The sequence below is a fragment of the Phoenix dactylifera genome, chromosome 7 (genome assembly GCF_051530095.1).
Source record: "Phoenix dactylifera cultivar Ajwa chromosome 7, Ajwa_hap1_PhDact_Kaust_v1.1, whole genome shotgun sequence".
Classification (NCBI taxonomy): Eukaryota; Viridiplantae; Streptophyta; class Magnoliopsida; order Arecales; family Arecaceae; genus Phoenix; species Phoenix dactylifera.
Window position 1 is genome coordinate 3,307,237 of NC_143196.1, and position 21,899 is coordinate 3,329,135.

A 21,899-nucleotide genomic window follows, 5' to 3' on the forward strand; every position below is an offset into this window, starting at 1 on the left:
GAATGGAAAGAAAAGAAGAAAAAACAACGGAAGGAGATGGAAATGGCGAGTCTTGAGTGCTGGTTCCCATTTCCGGTTGGTGGCATTGGGAAACAAACTATTACCCGTGGTACTCCGATCAGACGGCTGGGGGGGACTTGATTGTTTGAATTGAGGATACCGACGGAAACCATTGATCGGACGGTCGTGATAGGCCCGATGGACGAAGTTAATTGGTCCAAGCCGAACGGTCCGATCCGGCTCAATCAGGATGAATAAACCGGTGTAACAGAAATAACAAACATTATTCAATTCACTCATGGATTGAATTTCTCTAAAAACAAAATAATGATTGATATTAACGATCGTTATTACCTATCGTAACAGAAAAACGTAAATATAAAAAAAAAATAATGATGTCATTTAATTATGTCATTCTTTGAATAACATATTATTTTTGGTGAAATTGGAGATTTGAATCTAAAAGATATTATTTATTCTGATAAAAATACAACATGCCAAATGATAATTATAATCCTCGGTATGTGACAACTATCCTAAAAGGATGATGACATAGTAACGGAAGATCTCTAAAATTGTTAGGACAATTATTATCTTAAATCTTGCTAAATGTAAGGTGGTATTGATTCAGCACGTTTATAGAGTTTCCATATTGCAAAAGTTAGCACTAATGCATCACTAATTTTAGCTCTTTACACCAACTGCACCAATAAGTAATAAATGTTGGTGCAATGGTGGGCATGTTTGATGTCCCCTAGTGTTTTTCTTTTTATTTTTTTTCCTAATCTATATTAGGTTGGGGAGAGGTTGCTATACAACCTAGAGAGATAATCCGCTAAAAAGAGGCTTTAAAACATATGTGATAGCATGTTCTTGCATGAGATATAATTTCCCATCTCAAACTTTTTTTTGAGTTATAAGCAATTTTTGTTATTTATCACCCAACAAATGCACACAATCCTATCTTCTTTCTCTCCCAAAATATAAGTGGGTTGCATTTATTACAGTTAAACATGCAACACCATCTCCTTCCTTATATTCAAGGAGATCCTCTTTAGATCATGGACGATGTTGCAGTCGAAGAGCACAACGCATCCGTCACAAGCCAACGGGCATGCTCCTGCGGCGCAGCAAGCCCGCCACGGCGGCACCATCCCTTACTAACTGCTCCATAATGCTTTCATTCAAAGCTCACCTCGAAGATTCCAAAGTATCGAACAGCATTGCCAACGAGCATGGCCGGGATGTGCATCCAGTGCATACAAGTCATGGGTCTCGGTGCTAGGGCACCTTAAGGGCCAGTCGCTTACCTTTGGAACTAGAATCTATGATCCTTGTGCACCATGTTCAACCCAAATGGCTCAAGAAGTAATCTCCTTGCATGCATACCGTCACAACTGCCTCACAGAAGCACTCTACTTATAATTATTTGAAAGCCTGGAAACACCTCAATAAGATTCATACGTGTGACGTTGTCTGAGTAGAGGATATCGCTGCAAAACCACGGTATCACCTTCAGGTACTTAGTCCAGTAGAGAATACGCTCGTCCAACACAAACATGTTTATTTGGAAGTCCTTTCACCTTTGTAAGAGGGCAAAAAAGAAAGTATATATTATAGTTAATGGCTTATTTATTTGAAGAAAGTAAAAACAATTTCTAAGAGCTGGAATGGATTTTGGGCTATAACATTTGTAAATTAGTACATGAGGCATGTGGCAGATCAAAAAAGATAGAACATTTCCAATAGAGTTGTAAGTTACATCACTTTGCTCAAAAAATATATCTATAGCATATGATGTGAGAAATTTATTCTTCTTTTAATATTATTTATTCTTCTTCAGTGTTTTTCATTTTAACACCAGTTTTTCTCGCATGCTAATACATGCACTAGAGTTCCATAGTGGAAGAGGGGGGAAATGGAGGTAAATGATGATTTGTGAGCTATGGAAGACTTCTGTGTTATAACATTTGTAAACTAGCACTTGGCACATGTGGCGGATTTGGAAAGAAGAAAAAGAAGAAAAAAAAAAAAGGCATTTCCAACAAAATATTAAAATTTTATCACACTACTTCTAATATAATCTCATCTCCACCGCTTTTAATCTTAAAATACATTCGGTTTGTGATTGGAATTAGAATCGAAATCCAAACGGATTGGGATGGAAATCAGAATGCCTATATTCCCCAACGTATTTGGTTCAGTCATCAGACTTGGAATCAAAATAGGATTTGAATACTAGAAAAAAAATCAGAATTAGATTTTGAAAGATCGAGCATTCCTATTCTCTTTTGAATTCGGAATAAGAATAAAATTTTTCCAACCAAATGACGGAAATAGAAGTCGCTTATTTCCATTCGCACTCCAAAGTCCAACTTTTCCTAACCAAACGTGCTCTTAAAACTTTAGGGCAGATTCAATACTTACGACTATATCAGACCATCAAATGATATATCAAAGTCGAACCCACCCCAAACTCCTCTTCATCCTAGTTTGTTCAATCACTCGTTCTACCAACTCATCACTCATCCACAATAACAGGACCACAAGCTCAATCTTTCTTGCTTCTCTCTTTTCCTTCCCATTGCCAAGCAAATCTAATTTTAACAGGACCCCAAGGTGTAAAAATAAGATAGGAGTCTTAGAGAGATGGTTGGTGGATAAAGCCTGGCTAGCGACAATCAGGTGGAGGGAGAACAAGTAAGAAAATAGGGTAGTACCGAAGGTGGTGAAGTGGCAGAGATCGATGGAGGAGGAACCAAGAATCTAAAATCATGCTAAGCATTAGCCATTGCCATGAGAGAGTTTGTAATAAAATGGCTCAAGCCAGTTCTCCAGTCATGGTAGTTCATGATTAGCTCGACGATCGTGATTGGATAGACACCACAAGAACACTGTCCAACTTTATCATACGAACCCATCAAATCACCACTGTCAGACTTTTGTAGTTGATCTACTTTTGATAGTAGTATGTCACTACCAGAAAACACGCGTATAGTGACGGAGATTCCCGTCACTATACCGTGTTTCCGGTTACTAATATGGAATTGGTGACCGGAGCTCCCGTCACTGACTTGGTTACAAAAACACGCGTCACTAAATTATCAGTGACGGCGGAGATTCCCGTCACTAACCCCCGTGACAGAACCGCCGTTACCAAGCCGTTACAAATTCAAGAATTAAAAATTTAAGAAATTATGTATTTTCCGTCACTATCTAGTTGCGGAGTTAGTGACGAAGGTAACTTGGTCACTGATTTTGTCACAGAATGCAGTCACAAGTTTGGTCACTGATCTGTCACAACCTTTAGTGATAGATTTAGTCGTCACAGACATGGTCACACATTTTGTAACTACATTTGTCATTAATCCCGTCGCTGACCTAGTGATAAGTTTACCGTCACTAATTGGTTACAAACGCGCTGAGCAAAATCAATTTTTATTAACCAAAATCTTGTCACTAAGTTTATGACTGCTCGTCACAATACTTGGTAAATAATTTAGTAACCAAAATTTGGTCACCGATCACAATCTAATAACCTGGTACATTTGGTACATTGATTGGCTCATAATAATAATAATAATAATATCATTAATAGCAAAGGCATTCAACATTACGCAAAAGTCATTTTAAATGTCATTCAAAATTGGCATCAACATGTCCTGAATCCATCAAAATAACTATACGCGTGTTTTCTGGTAGTGTGTATGTTTATTCATGTTCATTTTCTTTATCTATATTATACATCTTCAAATAAAAAATCATCTCTATAAGTAATGTATAAATGCAACTTGATCTGAAGTTCTCTCTCAAAACAAACAACTAATGATCAAAAACAAATGTAGGAGTGTTCATCAATTTTACATGAATAACTAAGTACATTCATAGTGCTAGCTGATTTAACCGGATCAACTAGACGCATTCTAGTTCAGAATGAGTCAAGCTACTCTTGGATGGGACCATGACCCTTTTTCAAGTTGCAGCTCTGTCACGAGCTTGCTATTGATCAAAACACGTAGTGTGGCATCACAAGCTTTGCTTTCCCATCCCGCTTCCAAGTCAACTTACCAAACTAGCATCATCATTTTAACGTTTAGGAAGCTATAAATAGTACGTAAGAGAGTTTGAGTGAATGGAATATATTACATAACCTTTGCTCAGTGGTTTGGCTAAATGAGGCACTCTTTTTTTCGCGCTAAAATGAGTAATTCATACAATTCAAGTATGAATATATTCAAAAAAGTTAGAAAACAATAAGTTCTAAAGCGCTCTACGCAACTTCCTCTTTCCAACCTACAAGACACTCCTAGGGTGACTAGTCATATACGAGACCACCCGGTCCGCGACTCTGTTAACCTCTCTGAACACGTGCTTGGTCTAAAAGGTCACGCTGCCACTCATTATAGCCCAAATGTTCTGAAGCAAGAAGTGGCACCCTCTCATGCCGCCGGAGCCTAGCCAAATAAGGCACTTTTTCTTTTTTTCGAGCATCATTATATAGCCTGAATGTTCCGAAGCAAGAGATGGCCCCCTCTCACGCCGCTAGTGCCATCCTAGATTCAGCCATTTGCTGTAGCTAAATAAGGCACTTTTTTTTTCGAGCACCATTATGCAGCTTGAATGTTCCGAATAGGTGGCATCCTCTCACGCCGCCGATGCCATCCTAGATTCAGCCATTTGCTGTAGCCAAATAAGGCACTTTTTTTTTTCGAGCACCATTATGTAGCTCGAATGTTCCGAAGAGATGGCATCCTCTCACGCAGTGGATGTCATCTTAGATTCAGCCGTTCACTATAGCCAAATAAGGCTTTTTTTTTTTTTTTTTTCTTTTTTCTTTCCCAGCACCATTATGTACAACTAAAGGCTACGATTATACCCGCACAAGCATCATAAATCTAATGATCAGGATCATTCTAGCTAATGCTTTTCTTCAAATCGGACGTATCAGAATTTCAGCTCGGAGTGTTCCTTGCGGCACATGTACTTGAAGAGAGAAATGTGTACCAAATGTTCGATAAAATGCACACTTCGTGACACCGGGACTAGAGCTTCCACCAACTTCGTCGATCAACCAAATTCCAATACGAAAGCCGGTAACACCTCTCAATCACGCAGAGAACAAGAAATGTGGAGAAGACTCCCACTCCTTTTTCCCACTCCAAAACTCTTCTCCTCTTCTTCCTCTCCTGAGATCCCAACCCTCTACTCCTTCCTCCAGCCTTCAATCTTCGCCCTCCGGAAGACCAATCCCAACCCCCCTCCCCCCTCCCCTCCTCCCCAAACCCCAAATCCCCAAACCCTAACCCCCGACGCCTCCGCCCTCGAATCCGATCTCCACTCCTCACTCCAGTGGGGCCACACCGACCGCGCATGGAGCTCCTTCAAGGCCCTCACCGCCCGCTCCCTCCTCCCCAGCCCCTCCGTCGCCAACTCCCTCCTCGCCCACCTCTCCTCCCTCCCCGACCGCCACAACCTAAAGCGCGCCTTCGCGTCCGCCGTCTTCCTCCTCCAGAGGAACCCCCAGTCCCTCTCCTTTGATACTCTCGAGGCCGTCTTCCGCGCCATGGACTCCGCCGCCACCCCCGCCGCTGCCGTCGCCCTGGTCAGAACCATGTTCAAAAACAGATTTTTTCCGCCATTTTCCATCTGGGGGCAGGCCCTGATCCAGATCACGAGAAGAAACGGTGGATTTGCTGCGTTCTTGCGGGTTTTTGAAGAAAACTGCCGCCTTGCGCTCGATGAGAAGATCGAATCGATGAAGCCCGACATCGCTGCCTGTAATGCAGTCCTGGATGGGTGCTGCCGTGATCTGGGATCGGTTTCTGATGCCGAGAGGGCTCTCGAGACGATGTCGGCTTTGGGCTTGTCGCCGGACTTGCAGAGTTTCGGGTCACTGGCTTACTTGTATGCATGGAAGGGCCTCGAGGGCAGGATCGCCGAGCTGGATAAATTGATGGATGCGTTGGGATTTCTGAACAAGATGGTGTTTTTCAAGAATTTGATAAGCGGATTCATGAAATCCAACAATTTTGAATCGGTTTCTTCGGTTGTTCTACGTGCTTTGAAGGAAAGGAGTGATAAAAATCCAAACTTTCTGGATGAAGGAACTTATGTGGAGGTTGTGAAGGGTTTTGTTGATAATGGGAGGATCAAAGATTTGGCTGCTTTGATCATTGAGGCACAGGAATTGGAATCGTCTCAACAGTTGGTTGGAGTAGATAGCTCGGTTGGGTTCGGTATTGTCAATGCCTGTGTTGGACTAGGCCTGTTGAATAAGGCACACAGCATTCTCGATGAAATGAATGCTCGAGGAGCTTCACTGGGGCTTGGGGTCTACTCCTCGATCTTGAAAGCTTACTGCAAAGAGCAAAGAACAGCAGAGGCAGCTCAATTGGTGACAGAGATTAGTTCTTCTGGGCTCCAATTGGATGCTAGCAGCTACGATACTCTCATTGATGCCTCCATGTCGGCTCAAGACTTCCAGTCGGCATTCTCTCTTTTCAGGGACATGAGGGAGGCGAGGCTGCCTGAACTGAAAACGAGCTATCTCACTATAATGACAGGCTTGATGGAGAACCATCGGCCTGAGCTCATGGCTGCCTTCTTGGACTCCGTGGTCGAGGACCCGAGAATTGAGATTGCAACCCATGATTGGAATTCCATAATTCATGCCTTCTGTAAGGCTGGGCGGTTTGAGGATGCTCGGAGGACCTACCGAAGAATGTTATTCCTGAGGTTCGAGCCCAATAACCAGACACACCTTTCGCTCATCAATGGATATGTCTCAGCAGAAAAATACTTCAGTGTGTTGATACTTTGGACAGAAGTGAGGAGAAAGGGAGTTATAAAGTTGGATCATGACTTGGTGGATGCATTCTTGTATGCTCTGGTTAAGGGTGGATTCTTTGATGCCGCAATGCAGGTGGTGGAGAAGGCACAGGAGCTGAAGATATTTGTGGATAAGTGGAGGCATAAGCAGGCCTTCATGGAGAAACACAAGAAGTTGAAGGTGGCAAAGCTTAGGAAGAGGAACTTTAGGAAGATGGAAGCGCTGATTGCATTTAAGAATTGGGCTGGTCTTAATGCTTAAATGTGATCATCTGATTGTGAATTCCCTCAGGTTGAAGCGTGATACAAATTGGAGCTGGTTCTGAGGTTCTTCAGGTCTTTTCAAAACTGATTTACTTCTGCAATTCCTGAGAACGATCACATCAGTTCCCTGTGATCACGGTGGGATGATTTTGAACATCTGGGACATGGGGGTCGCTCGCTGCTATTGATTATCTCCCTATGGGCAAAACAACAGAAAACTGGGTAGCTGGGATCATTAAGGTACATATATTAAGAGGTCATGTGGTGCAGGATGCTTGTCTTCGGCAACAGATCATTGATTAATTCTTTCAGAATTGGTGTCGCAGTTGATGGAGATTCTTGTGTTTTTATACTCCAACGTAATTCAAATCATGGTCAGGACTATCTCAACATGCTAATCTCTTTGAGCATATGCTACTATAAGATTATTGGAGAAAATGCCATCTGATGGGCAGGGGCACTTCTGTTTGTTTCGAAAATTTTGAACTCAGAATATTGCTAAAAAAGAATTGTTTTTTTAAATGACAGGTGCAGATTAGACTCGTTGGGTCGTTTTTCATAAGGTTTTTTTTTTTGGGAAAGAAAGTTTCTTTTCATTGGTTGAAAAAAAAGAGAGCAGAGTTAGCTAAATTTTCCTACTTATTAGCTCACTGGAACTCTTTCTGTAGCTCTAGCTTGTTAACAGACAAAAATGCCATTATCCAGGATGAGTTTGTTCAACCCAGTACAGCAGAACTGCTTTATAGCTAATTTTGTAGATGAAGAAATGGAATGGAAGATTTTGACTATCCGGTCCAGATGGATTGTGTTTGGATTTTTTATGGGCAGAATACACCATTGTGGTTGTGTAGTTCCATATCAACTGTAAACAGGTCAGATGCATGAATGCTGTTCTCTTCAATGTAATACAGTTTGACAATGGATTCTGTTGGTTTGTTTTCCAAGTAGGAAGGAGCAGATATAAAATTGACCCTTTTCTAAACAAGAGGAGGAAGAGAAGAAAAAGCTGCAGTCTATACAATATTATTCTTAAGTTGATTTGCAAAGGGAAACAAGTTGATTTACCCATGGAGATAGTTTCATGACAACTTCTTAATAGATGAGATACAAGCAAGACCTACAACTGGGAAATATTATGAGAACTAATAATCAGCAAAATTCAGTCTTATGAGCACTCTAATAGTGTAGCTAAATCGATTTACTGGAATTTCTCAAAGGATATTCCTGTAACATGACAAGTCAGTCTGGCTGCAGTATAGTAACGGTCAATCCAATGAGAACAACTCCATGACCTTTTTCGGCCTTGCTTGTAGTTCCTGATGGATGACAATAATGGAGCAACAGGCTAGTTAGCTGGACCAAGAACATGTTAGACTCATTAGAGCTCAAGCATGGCTCGTATCGACCTTTAAATCAAACCAACATGTCAGTCTCCTCATTGCTACCACAGGATGGGGCCCAAACTTGCTGGTGAAGAGGTCTGTTATGTGAAATTAACAAGATAAATAATACACTGTAACCATGGCTTAGGAGGCATGTATATCTTAACCGGGGTAGTAGTCTCCATCAGAATCAGCATCATCTCTGTAGGTTTAGCATGAACACCTGAAAGAAGATTATCCAGAAGCCAAGAATGAAGCAGACCAAACAAGCTAAGGTCATTTATACAACAAATTATTGTCTATATTGCTCTTTTCTTTTTAGTTTCATCAAAATTATCTATAGATCTTCAGTCCCCTTGCCTAAGCCACACTAATGCCACACCAAAACCACCACAGGTCTAGAACAAAAAAAGGGTCCTAACAGAGGTAAATGATGCCTAATCACAATAGTCAAGAACACGGATGGCCAATGACTTTGAAAGTTCAAATCAACTAGCTGTTGCTAGATCTGAACATGCTCTTTTCTTGCAATGCCATCCAGATAATTAGTAAGCAGCTTCTGATCCATTATCATGTTAGGCACCTGCATCAGAATGTTGTGTTATCTTGAATTTTCACTAACACAAGAAGAAAATTAAACAAGTCCAGAGCTTTCATTACTTTGTCTCCAAAGAATATCTTTGAATTATTTGTAATGGCTTCAATGAATCTGAGCTGAAGAAATTCGGGTGAGAGTTTCAGTTTGTTGGCTTCAGCTTCTTTCATCACTCTGGAAAGCATGTGAACAATATTTTCATCTTTGTAAGAATGTTCAGCATACATAATTTTACTCAGGAAAAGCGAATTGCATGACCAACCTGTAAAAATTGGCATCTGTTTGGCTCTTCTCACGTGCGATGTACATTTCATTCTCAATCTCCTGCTGCCTCTTAACACTCTCCTTTTCCATTAGCTTCTGCTCCATGAGAATCCTGCTGACCTGAGCATTCTTCTCTGCTTCTGACAAAGCTATCTTCTTCTGGGTCTCTGCTTCCTTCTCTGCCACCTTCTGTTTCTCTATGGTGACTAAAGCCTGGAAGGTATGAACAATTTGATGATAAAAATAATCAAGCAAAGTGTCAAGTATCAAAAAAGTAGAGCACATTGAATTGTTGATCAGTATCCAGATGATGTCTCCAAAAAGGCACTCACCTGAACAAAGCAAGGCAATAATTAAGAAAAATTTTAAAAAATATATTGGAGAAAACTATTCTGTGTATTTAAAAACAACACAAGCATTATAAGAAAGTTATTCAAGTTTCAAAATTAAAAAACATAATTGCCTTGTACATTAGATATCGTGTTTTGAAGCTCTCAAAACATCACATGGAAGTACCATTTTCTATATTACGTTTTTAAACAAAAGTCAGCAAAAGTAAACCACCAGACATCCTTCAGTAGCGTCAAAATTCAAACATGATAGCAAATTATTGCTTCTCTGTTTGATATTTCACAGAAAGCAAATCATTGAATATCCTCGAGTGGCCCTTTTATTTATAAGAACTCCAATAGACAAAAATAAGCCTCAAAATAAAGCTAAAACAGCTCTAGAAGAATGTGAAGGAATAAAAAGAATACTGCTGGACATTGGAGAGGCACTTGTCCGAATGCCTCTCGCTTTGTTCCAAGCGGTCGCCTAGGCATCGCCTTAGTAAACTAACCTTGCCTGAGGATTGTTGAGGAACTCAGGGGCTTCCTGACCTTGCCTGAGCACCTAGGCAAGCGCTCGGAATGCCTTTGACAACACTGGTCCCAAGTAACATACTCTAGGACTCCCAAAATATAAAAAGCATGAGCATGAAACTGACCACTCTGAGAAATTGTTGGACAAATGGACAGTGAAGATGAAAAAATTGGAACTGAATACTGAGAAGGATGCACCACCCAGATCCAGTAGAGTATAAATAAAAGACTCAAAAATCAAGGAACGTTTTAGTCTTGGGTGAACAAAGTTGTGATGAAAAAGTGAAAGACAGGAGCTTGGAAGCAGAAACGGTTGGCTATTGGTTCAACAGACTCTTGAAACATTTCATTTATTCCATCAAAAGAATAATATATCAAAAGGATGATGCCTGGTCATGCTACTAAAAATATCACTTCCAAAGACCTGAGTTTACACAAAAAACTAGATGGCCAAGTCATAAGGTTTTAGTTATTCATTTGGCGGGAGTCTCCAATCTCATCCTCAAATTGATTCTGCAACATTCTGCAAGGTGATTTCAGCATCATGGCTTCTAGAAACTGTCATATTTCATTCTTTCCAGTTGCTCTAAACTCTTTCTTCACCATGTTCTCTCATCTAAAAGCTGTCGAAATTCAGAAACTTGATACTGCGACATGTTTCTGTACAGCATAATAAAGCATCCAGAAGACCAGAAGCCTATGATTGATAGCAAATAATACAGATAATTCCCCCTGGCCATGTCAGGTATGAAAGAAACTACCTTAGTGCGTTCCTCTTCCATCAGTTCAAAATTTCGCTTAATGCTCAAGGGGATATTTGGCTTTGTAACACGAACACCTATGATTTCAATCCCTGCAGCATAAAGTGTGCAATCCCTCTGTATGGCTTCTTTCATTTTTTCATCAATCTGAAACATTGTCATCATAGTTAGGGAACAAAGGAATTGCAAACTCTGCAGCAGTCAATTGATAAGACCTTTCTTTATGGTAAGACAGAAGTAGGTATTGAGTTTCAAAACTCAACTTCAGAATTATGCACTAACCTGATCAAACATGTCAATATAAACTTGCTGCATAGTATGAGCACTGCAAAACTGATTGATCTCATGATGAATCTTATCATAGATCCATGTCTTATCATAATTCACACCATAATTGAGCAGAGTTTCATACACATCCTCTTTACGAAGGCGATTGACAACCTAGCATAACAGTAACTAAATTAGAAGCAACAAGAAGAACTCTACCACATCACAGAGGCAAAACAGGATGAAGCTCTTGCATTAATGGTTCCAACAAATCAAGGGCAAGGATAGCTTCTGTACCTCTATCTTATCAAAGCTGATCATGACACCACCTTTCGTACCACATGGAATATCTCTTACCTGATTGGGGATAAAATGCAAAAAGCATAGAGTTTCAATATATACTTGATGAGAAAAGATGTGACCTGATTATTTAGTAAGAGTTTACTTTTACATGAAAATATGAAATATCTCACTCTGACAGCATCAAGCAGCATGCAAGAATTTAACGAGAGGGAGCTATATATATATGGTCCTAGGCTTAAGAAGAAATGAAGTCAGCAAGGATGAGAATTTCCCCTCACTCTTCTTTTCTTTTGTGATATGTAGAGAGAAGCATAACATCCAAGTTGAAATTAAGGCCATCCTTTGTCTATGCATGATCATGCTTCTACTAAGATCCAAGGGAGCATTAGCCAGTTACCTGGTCTGTCTGAAGCGTAACTTGTATGGGCTCAAAGTGGGTTATCAGAGGCAACTTCAAATGAAAACCTAGCATAGAGAAAGTATTTCAAGAAAGCTATAGGGCCTGCCAGTGCAAAAATGGAACTTCATTATCACAGGCATACCTGGATTAGTAATAGTTTTCAAAAGAGCACCACCCCTCCAATATACACCAACATGGCCTTCAGGAACTTGATGCAAGATAGAAAAGCTGGAGCTTCTTGTTGAGATTGAGGATGAAAGCATCACCTGTAAAGCTTTCCAATAATAATCAGACTACCAAAAGGCAATATGGATTCTAACTTTATCGAGTATATATTATCATTGAGCTATGTCATAGCCTTAAATATCAAAAACATATGGTATTAAGATGGCAGCTGCATGTTTGCACATGAAGCTGACCATCTCACTTTCCTTCCAAGTAAACTCCTCTTTTAGTAAATAAGCTCTCTTCATAATATGATTGAGAAGGATAAAGAAGTATGTATGATGGGAAGCATACTAGAGAAATATGCTCACAGCAATCATAATTGATGGGATTAAGGATAATTAACAAATAATCATTCTTGCTGATTAACTGCAAGCATGCTTGTGCCTAGCATTAGTGACAATCTCAAAGCATATTCTTCTGAAAACTCTCCACCCCCATACAAATGACCTTGACATCGATTTTGAGTCAAAGCATCATGACAGAAGCTATAATGCAATATCAGTATGCACGAGTAAGCAATAATGCACATAGAGTTGATGGGAGAGGTTTGCACATACCACAAAGGTTAGCTAAATGTCCTTTCAATTCTCATGCATTTTAAAGTGAAGAAAGGTTATTGAAGTAGTGCAATTGCACCCATCTAAAATTCAATCACACAATGTGAAATTAAAAAATTGCTCATATTTCCCTTTGACATGAACAAAAACAGAAGGAAAAGCCTCTGCTCTGTGTAAATGTCATTTATCCACCCTATGTATATTATGATCCTCTCCATAAATCTAACTTTAATTGGCAATGTTGACCCCAACTATATGGAAATAATTTCATGCGCCGAAACACAATTTTCTATAATTTGAGAAAGTTGTAGAACCACTTACAACTTAACATCCACCTCAACAGATTTTGTTGGATTACTCCCATAACAATTCTGGGTGGAAGTGGGTCAACCATGAAATTTAAAAGGCCAACTATATGCGCAAGGAGATACAAACAACTTAGGTTTATCCAATTTAAGCTCTTGCAATTTCAAGCAAACAACCCCACCCCAGCAACCCCCCCCCCCCCCCCCAAAAAAAAAAAAGAAATTCTCTACGCTTCGTTAGTGCTTGATCAAAGAGGGAATGAAGCAAATCAAATTGAAGCAATCACATCCATCTTTCAGGCACAAGTTACAAGCCAAAATGCCAAGCCAAATCATAACCAAGATTGGCGGAACCGTCCCGAACCTCCAAGTTCGGGGCGTCCCGAGCCGTACCGGTGGCTTACCAAGACGGTTTCGGCAAAGAATCCAAAACGCCGCGCCGGAGAAGGAGAAGAAAAGAGAGCAAGCGGGGGAGAGAGGGAGAGGGAGAAGGAGGGAGGCCGGCAGAGGCCACAGCCAGACCCCTATTTTGTTGTAAAAAATTTTGCGATCGTTTGCCGACTTTACTTAAAAATTGCGTTTTTTTTTTTTACAGTTGGACCCCTATTTCAAACAAAACAAGGGTTCGGTCATGGCCTTCGCCCCCTGCACCTCCGCCGGCCTCCCCCTCTCTCTTTGCCTTCTCTCTCTCTTTTCCTCTCTCGTTCTCCCTCTCCCCCGTCTCTTCTAATGTATCGGTACGGGCCTGGCACGATCCGGCGTGGGCCCATACCGACTCGTCCCGCCGGCAACCGGTACAGTATCCGGTACCGATTTCGCCGATGCTGCATAACACATTCCCCATCTTAGAAGTGTGGTTGGACCCATGGTATATATCTGGTCTAGAGAGTTATTTCCTTACGAAGAGCGAGATAACAGTAACAATATATCAATAAATATGACCAATATGGCTTACAAATAAATTTGATATTCTATTAATCTCAGATACAGTTCCTTTAAACGTTATCAAGAAAATCGAGTCATTTTATGAAGATTAGGGTGATGGGGATGCTCCAATTGGTACCAGCAAACCATTGAAAATCACTGTTGATTTGGGGAAAGTGGGATAATTTGGGTACTAAAAAGTCTCCAAAGCATTAACTCATTTTAATTAAGCTAAATAATAAAAAATCTATCTTTGTTCTTCTCCACAAGTAATTACTATAAAAGAACTCAACTTATTACCAGAAATCCAGATAGAAGATCCGTCCATAGAGGGATGATTGATTTGAAACATACCCTAAATATAATACTATCTTTCTGATTCTATACTCGTTCTTACCGTGACGAAAACGAGGGAGAAGACCACCATTACCACAACGGAGAAGAGATCGCCTCCTGAAGAAGGAGGCGGCGAGGATCGCATGCTCTGCTGCTGTTGCGGTTGCTGCGGTGCATCCATGGCGATTCAAACCCTAACCGACCAGTGTAGTTTGCTGAGAGAGCGACATAGGAAGCAAGGAAGGAACAACCGAGCGTATCGATTCTGCGGACCGTCGCACCTACCGGGCGATGCGGGGAGGTCTGAGCCAGCTGGTCGCGTACTCCGCTACGGATAGGGTTGTCATCTGGCGTTTGGAGCTTCAATTGGTCCTGCCCCGTGGGAGGTAGGGCATATTTCTCATATCCTTCCCACCTCGCAGGCAGCCCCACCTACATGGCAACCTCCTCGCGGGTGAGTACGTCACTCCGACACCATCTTGATACCAGCCGATCAATAGCGCTTGCAGATCTCGTGTCCAGGTGTGGAGCATCCGATCCCTGAATTTAATCGATGCCCGTGCGTTTCGAATCTGGAACTACTTGGTTGGAAGCAAACGCCCCGTTTCAACTGAGCTACCACCTTGGTGGCTGTCATGGCCGTTGTTTTTGACCGAAAAGAACCACTAATTCAGCCATTGTAATTGAATGGATTTAGATTATCCCCTTAGCTTCAAAATATTTAGCAATGTGCTAAAAATTATACCTTCTTTCACAATAATTATATTTATTTTGAGGCCAACAAAGTAGCAGTTTGGGTAGCATCATTTATGGTTGTCCACTCTAACAAGGTGCTCTAGATTAATAGTGCCACTGTGTCTCCCTCTTTCGAAGTATTTTGTTTTTTAATTTTAATGGATGTATTTATACAAAAATTATGTAAGTCATTAAGCTTATCAAAAAAAAAAAAAAGGCTAAGTGATCCACCTGGAGTTCTCTCACATAATTACCGACCATCGAACTTTAGTTGTATGCTACAGGTTTTAGAGTGCAACGAAGCCGGGCTTAATTGGGTTTGGTCTGATTAAGCTTGGTGTTATTCAACTTGGTTTGATATTGAGTCAAGCTTATACTTCAACCAAGCTTAACACTAGCCTAATTGATCAGTCTGAAAATTCTGACACGAGCTAGAAATCAATTTAAGATTACATTTCTTTAATTCAAAACTTAAACATTCAAGCTTGAAACGGTTCCAATACTATAAATTATTGGATCTAAATCTAACAGCCACATCTAAACTTAAATATATAACATACATTTTTAAGCTTAAACGAGCTAAGCCTAATCAAAAGTGGGTTTATTTTGGACTCAGGTTTGAAATTAATTTCGGTTCAAGTTTTGTCAATTTAACTTCAAATTGAGTCTAAAATGAGCTTTTGCTGAGTCGAGCTTAAGTTGACCAAGTCGCTGACTATGTAAGATAAGGGGTGGAGGTTCGACTTTGATAGGCGTCAATCCTTCATTAAAGAGTGAGTCATGTCATGTTTAGATAGGCGTCAATCCTCCTTTATTTTTCATTCTTTTTAGGACCATAAACCTGGGTGTGGGCTTCGTCATCAAGGACCATGATGTCCGTCTGATAGTAGTTGGGGGCGGTGAATCTTCAACACATTTGTGGTCAATGCTTAGCTTAGGACCATATGGGAGGGAGTCATTTATGCGAAGAGGGTGCTCGTTGTGGACCGCATTCTGCTTGAGGAAGACTCGACAACGGTGATAGAGTGGATCTGGGATCCGGAACTCGATGCGGGATCCAGCCCATTGCTATGTGATGTTTGCAGACTTTTGGACAAGGATGGTCTCTCGTGGGCCATACATATCTAATAGGAAGGCAAATAGTGCGGCTGACTAGGTGGCGTCATTCGCGGCCCACTATTCTGGAAGCTTCACTTGGGGTGACCATGTGTTGGTGCCTCACCATTATCTTCTTTTTTTTTTAATTTTGCTGGCTGCACCCACATACGGTAGGGTAGGGATGAAATATCGTAGTACCAAAAAAAAAAAAAAAATCCATCAACGGAGTTTCAATGGCTCCCGTTGAGAAATAATCAATATAAACAAATTGAATCCTGAGCTCCTCCTAGGGTAAGCTTCTAGGAGAGATGTGCTAACCGAGCTAACGGTTGTTGCTGGGATATTATCTCTCTTCTTGATTTTGAGGTTGAGTCAGTGAGGCTGAGAGTGGGAGTGGGAAGTGTAGAGACGCCACTCCCAAAATTTTCAGTATAAAAAATAGATTTCATTGGACAGTTTTACACAATGGAATATACAAATGGATGCTTATTATAATAAAAGTTATATATAGATCTAGACCAAACAATGTAGACAAAACCTGTCTCCCACAAGGACCTAAAACAAAGCGGCATGGAGGAACGTAGATGGTTAAAGGAGGATAGCAATATCTTCGAAATAGGGATAGAAATTGGGTTCGGCCGAAAAAGATACTGTCAATCCAAATTTAACCTATTTATTAAATAGATCAAAAATTCAAATAATTCAGATCCGCGTAGATAATCTAATCCGATTTACAACAAGTTAAAACAAGTTAAATGAGTTAAACAGTTAAGGACTGCTATCCTTACTCCAAAATGATCGATACTACTCTTCATCATTTCTCATTACCATGTCTCCCTCTATTTTATTGTTCTCATCTTTATTCTTGCTACAATCTTCTTGATCGATATATGATCAATCCTGCCAATTTGCTTTGATCTAGGCTCAATTGTGCCCGCACATCACATTTCTCCGATATTATGAGGTCTGCACAATCCAACTATTGGGGAATTAATAATGAGTTATATATATATATATATATATATATATATATATATATATGGTGCGACAATAATATATCTTGGTGCATCGGTGCATCACAAAGTGCTCATTGCTAGTTATATGCTACTTAACTAAAGTGTGATCTCGTGCCTCGCCCCACTAAATCAAACTTTTAAATTAAACATTACTCCTCTTAACTCTGTCTCATAATTTAAGAGAGAAACAAATGTAACAACGTGGAAGGATTTTTTATTAATCAGTGCACATCAATTAAAAATATTACAGCAAAATATAATTCCAAAAGTTACCAACTTCGTTGATGGATCAATAATCATATGCCTCCACCAAATTGCTCTTTAAGAAATATCACTAATTACGGATTCCAATTACTTGAATGGAGAAGTAGAAGAAGTTTGGCCACCTCTTTTCTCACCATACTTCTTTGGCCCTTCAACCCATTCACTAAAAAATGTTTTCCTCGTGGCCTACCAAACAATGATCTCAATTCCTCCCAAACAAGCAAAAATTAGGGGATCCTTGACAAGTTTCTTCACCATACCAAACTGTAATTATGCAAGGCATCTAAATAGATCTAAAAGATATGGTGGCTAATCATAAGATACTCCAAATTCAAATGCCAGCCAACTTCTGGAAACAATCTGAATTGTTTTAGCTGCGATACTTTTCTTGTGGCCAAACTTAAAAGAGGGACCAGAGAAATCCAAAATATTCTGATGCATGACAACTCAGACATCGATATGACAAATAATTAAATGAAACCATTCCCAACAATAAAATAAATTAGTACCTCCCTAGGGTTACAAAAAGGAAAAAGGTCCATAAAAGAGAGAGAGAGAGAGACTTCCATCCTACCAATCTACACCCCAAAACTAAAGGTCTCAAAAGCGCTTTCCAGAGGCTGAACCAAAAGAACATTGGTATAAACGAATCAAATCCTCGAGAAAGCAAGAACAGAAAGGAGAATCGTTAAGAGGAGTGAGTCCATTTTAGCCTTTGGAAGCAAGCCACCATCACTGCCATCCATGCTGCTTGTGCCCGAGGGACCGAGTCCCAGCACTCCTCCGGTCCCAGTTGGGGTTGTGGTGGTTCCACTTGTGGTTGATGAGCTTGCGGTGTTTGTGCCGGTTGAAGTGCTTGAGGTTCCTGCAGCACTGGAGCAAAAAAAAAAAAAAATGGAGTGGAAGAGAACTAAGTTTAGATCTAAATACTTGCAATAAGATGAGTTTAAACTGGTAACCAAGACCAGAAGAAAAGGGAGGGGAAAGAGTGAGGGTAGGGATCCAGTAGTAAAAGACTCATTGACAAAAAGAAAAAAAAAAGAGCTCAGGGTTTGATGAAGAAATTTACCTGGGAGTTGCAGGATAAGTGCAACCATTTCCTCCTGCAAAAGAAGTAAAAAGGCAAAAAGATGAAGAATGGTTGAGTTGGTCTTTGTGCTAAAATCTCTCTTGGATCCAAGGGTGAAGGTGAAACTTTTTTTTTTTTTCTTGAAGAGGCTTACCAGGGTCAGAGTTGGTGAGGGTGGCAGTGGCAGAGAAGTCGCAGGCTCCATCAACCTGGCCCTTCCTCTGGTAGTAGCTATTGGCAGCATAAGAGCAGTGCGCAAGCACTGTGTTAGGATTATAGCATGCTCCATTCTGGAGGATAGAGGTGCAGTCAGCCCCAGCTCCACAAGCATAGTCTATGGTCTTTTGTAAAGCAGCGCTGCTCTGATCAGACTTACATACACACCAAGCAGCATCTTCCAACCAAAAAAAAAAACAATGATCATAAGAGAAACCAGCACTTTTTTTGAAAAAAAAAAGAATAATGAAGGGCATATATAGGCTAAAGATTGGTGAGTTTGTAGTTTTAAATCATCTTTGCCTGCTAAAGAAGCACCATGGAACTTCTTATCCATGTACGACACAGAAAGAGAGCTTTGACACCACCTAACAAATAATTTTCTAATGAAGAAGTTTTAAAAAAATTTCACTCCATCTACCAAGTCATTATTAATGAACATAAGAGGAATGGACTCTCACATAACCTTCAGGGCGATATGGATCCAAGATAGAAAGAAATATGGATCCACTGGAACAGGGATAACACCACATATCTGTCTATCAAACATAAGAACTAAAAAGAAGGAAAGGGAAGAAATAAAGTCCATTCCAAAGCACATATGGCGCTAACCATTCTAGATCTATGCAGGTAAGTTTCACCATGAGGCCTGTTTATAAAAAAAAATAAAAAAAAAAGAGAAAACACCAGAACCACTGGGAGAGGCAAGGGGAAAAGGTGACGGACTTTGAGGCATGACCATGATTAAAACCAGCAAGCTTAAGTGTATCTAGTAAATCACATACCTTTTTTTAGAAAAAAATTATGTAGAAACAAAAAATAGAAATAAGGAAAACTAACCACCCTCTTAGACGATTTTATAAGGCTGTGTGTTTGAAGATTAAAAAGAAAAAGGAAAAAAAGAATATACAGCAAAAGCCTGAAGCTTACCTGAACCACCACTAATGGCCAGCAGAAGCACAAGGAGAAGTAGAGCAGCCATGGTAGAGCCTGAATAGAGAGGATGAGGGAGTAAAAAAAAAAAAAAGAAGGCTAGAAAACCAGTCGGAGAACTAATGCGGGAGATGTAAGTGTGTATGTGGGGAGAGAGAGAGAGAAAGAGAGCTGTGTCGAATTGGATTCTGAGCCTCAACTCAATGGACAATAATTTTAAAGTGGTGATGGAGATGTGTGTGTCCTTGGAAGGTGAGCTTTCCCTGCCTTTGGTTGCTGTGGCCTCTGCAAACGGTCCTAAACCCATGCGTGGGGTCTGTGTGAGGAGGAAAGAATTAACCCACTGGTATGGTTGGTGGGATGGGCCCTGGTGGAATCTGTCCCCTTTGCTGATGATGTGCTGTCACCATGGGCCAATCAGTGCTCAGCTGGTCTTCCACCATTGGTTGGAAGGCATTCATATTTGGATTTTGGTGCTGGCCTCTTATGCTTTGGAGACCTTTTATGTGTCTAATTATTTCAAATGGCCCATCCTTATGTTTCCTAGATTCTTCTTTCTTTTTTGACTGAGGGTAGAATTATCCTCCTAACATGCTGTCACTATTTGGTTATCATGCTGTCTTTGGTTATCTGGTTACAATGGTTGTCATCTCAATGAATGGCTTTCAACAACCCTTCTTTTTCCCAAACCCAACTCTTGCATAATGGCATGGTGTTTCCAAGAGTGAGTTATCCAAGTTTTCTTATCACCAATGCACTAGATCAGGTTGATAGTGTTCAAGTGTTTGAAGGATTGGAATTCACCATCAGTGTAAACTGAAAGTTCATATTTTCCCAGATTGGAATAGCATGGCTGGTGTTGGAATATGTCAATATGAAGATTTAGTGTTTTCCTTGGCTTCATTTTATGACATGCTAGCTTATCAATAGGAATATGGAATATGTTGCGAGCCACTCAGGAGGCATTCTTTGGGTTGGTGGGGGCGATGTGCTCGGTGTATTCCGGAACCTTTTGTTTGCAGATTCTGCTGGATGTATTCGTACCCGAGTCGTATGAATTGCCCGTTTTTAGTATAAAAAAATGAATTACAGAGTGCGGACAATTTACATTCGTTAGAATTATTACTTATAACAAATCTAATATTTGTATTAATTTCTGAGCTCTTTTTTTTTCTTGAAAGAGGTCCTAACTCACACCTCATTGCTGCTGGTGGGAGTCCAATTAATGGCACTACCATCTTAGGAGCTGAGTTGAGGACGACCTGAGCAGGGATCGGTTATGCAAAAAAATGTTTGCGTAAGAATTTTATTCATTTGAAAGGTGACTCGGCTACTGTAATTGAATTGATCCATTGGCAGACTGCAGTTACAGACATATACTCCTTACTCTCGAATATTTGGTAGTGTGCGAGGAATTGTATTACTTTCTGGGTGATTCATGTTTACTGCACGGCAAATAGAGCCGTAAACTGAGTTGCATCCTTTGTTGCTAATCACTCTAGCAAAATACTGTAGGTGCAACTTTGTCACCCATTTTTTGAAATATTTTATTTTCTAACTTCTACATATGTATTTATATTAGATATGTACAATTCATGCGTCTTAATAAAAAACAAAAAAAAAAAACAATTGCATTCGAAAAACATAATTGCATATAAGGTTATCACTTGGATGATAAACATGATTCTATAGTTAGATTTTTCTCTTCTTGGAATTCATGAATGATTAATTGGATGCAAGACAGTAAGTTATACTACTGTAAGCTACATGCTCGTATAGTGGTTGGAGTAGCAAATGTTTTGTAACAATCCAATACCTCATACAAAATGGCTATCCGAAAGATATTATTTGGATTCTTTGATCTTATATAAGTACCCAAAATCTATCTAATAAATAATTAATATGAGATTAAACATACATATGGTCCTCATATATTTTAAGCACAGATATTAAGAGACCTCTAGCTATAGAGACGTTGGAGTAAAAGGACGGAAAGAACGTACTCACGAAGGACGAAAAACAACGGATGGCCCGGCAACCTCTGCATCACCATCACAAGCCAAAGTTTAAATTGAGCAGAAAACTTTCAGTAATTTAAATAATGAACAAACATGTCGCAGTGGCCGTTATTTTGATTTTGCCACCCTCTCGCTATATTATTTTCAGACACATGAATTGTTTAAAGTAAATATATCTCTAGTAGATAAAATATTGCAATGACAAATATGTATGCAAGATTTTTTTTTTTTTTTTGGAGAGAGAGATGAACCAAAATTCATAAGAAAAAGATG

The 21,899-nt window shown here is 40.0% G+C and overlaps 3 protein-coding genes across 3 annotated transcripts; 1 reads left to right on the top strand and 2 right to left on the bottom strand.

The window, feature by feature from the left end:
- The first annotated feature begins 4,827 nt into the window (after positions 1–4,827).
- On the top strand, positions 4,828–8,011 carry LOC103710275 (Pentatricopeptide repeat (PPR) superfamily protein). The gene has a single exon (XM_008795942.6). The coding sequence runs from the start codon at positions 4,979–4,981 to the stop codon at positions 7,088–7,090; it is 2,112 nt and encodes a 703-aa protein (XP_008794164.5). The 5' UTR covers positions 4,828–4,978; the 3' UTR covers positions 7,091–8,011.
- Positions 8,012–8,753: 742 nt separating this feature from the next.
- LOC103710266 (uncharacterized) lies at positions 8,754–14,655 on the bottom strand. Its single transcript, XM_008795934.5, has 9 exons — positions 14,339–14,655; positions 12,070–12,193; positions 11,925–11,992; positions 11,522–11,581; positions 11,240–11,398; positions 10,958–11,104; positions 9,332–9,546; positions 9,135–9,243; positions 8,754–9,057 (listed from the first exon to the last, which is right to left on the bottom strand). Exons 1-9 carry the CDS (start codon positions 14,456–14,458, stop codon positions 8,977–8,979), a joined length of 1,083 nt encoding a protein of 360 aa, XP_008794156.4. The 5' UTR covers positions 14,459–14,655; the 3' UTR covers positions 8,754–8,976.
- A 3,195-nt stretch (positions 14,656–17,850) lies between these two features.
- On the bottom strand, positions 17,851–19,888 carry LOC103710258 (PLASMODESMATA CALLOSE-BINDING PROTEIN 1). Its single transcript, XM_008795923.5, has 4 exons — positions 19,606–19,888; positions 18,614–18,853; positions 18,460–18,493; positions 17,851–18,263 (listed from the first exon to the last, which is right to left on the bottom strand). The coding sequence occupies exons 1-4, from the start codon at positions 19,655–19,657 to the stop codon at positions 18,041–18,043; spliced, it is 549 nt and encodes a 182-aa protein (XP_008794145.4). The 5' UTR covers positions 19,658–19,888; the 3' UTR covers positions 17,851–18,040.
- Positions 19,889–21,899: the final 2,011 nt, after the last annotated feature.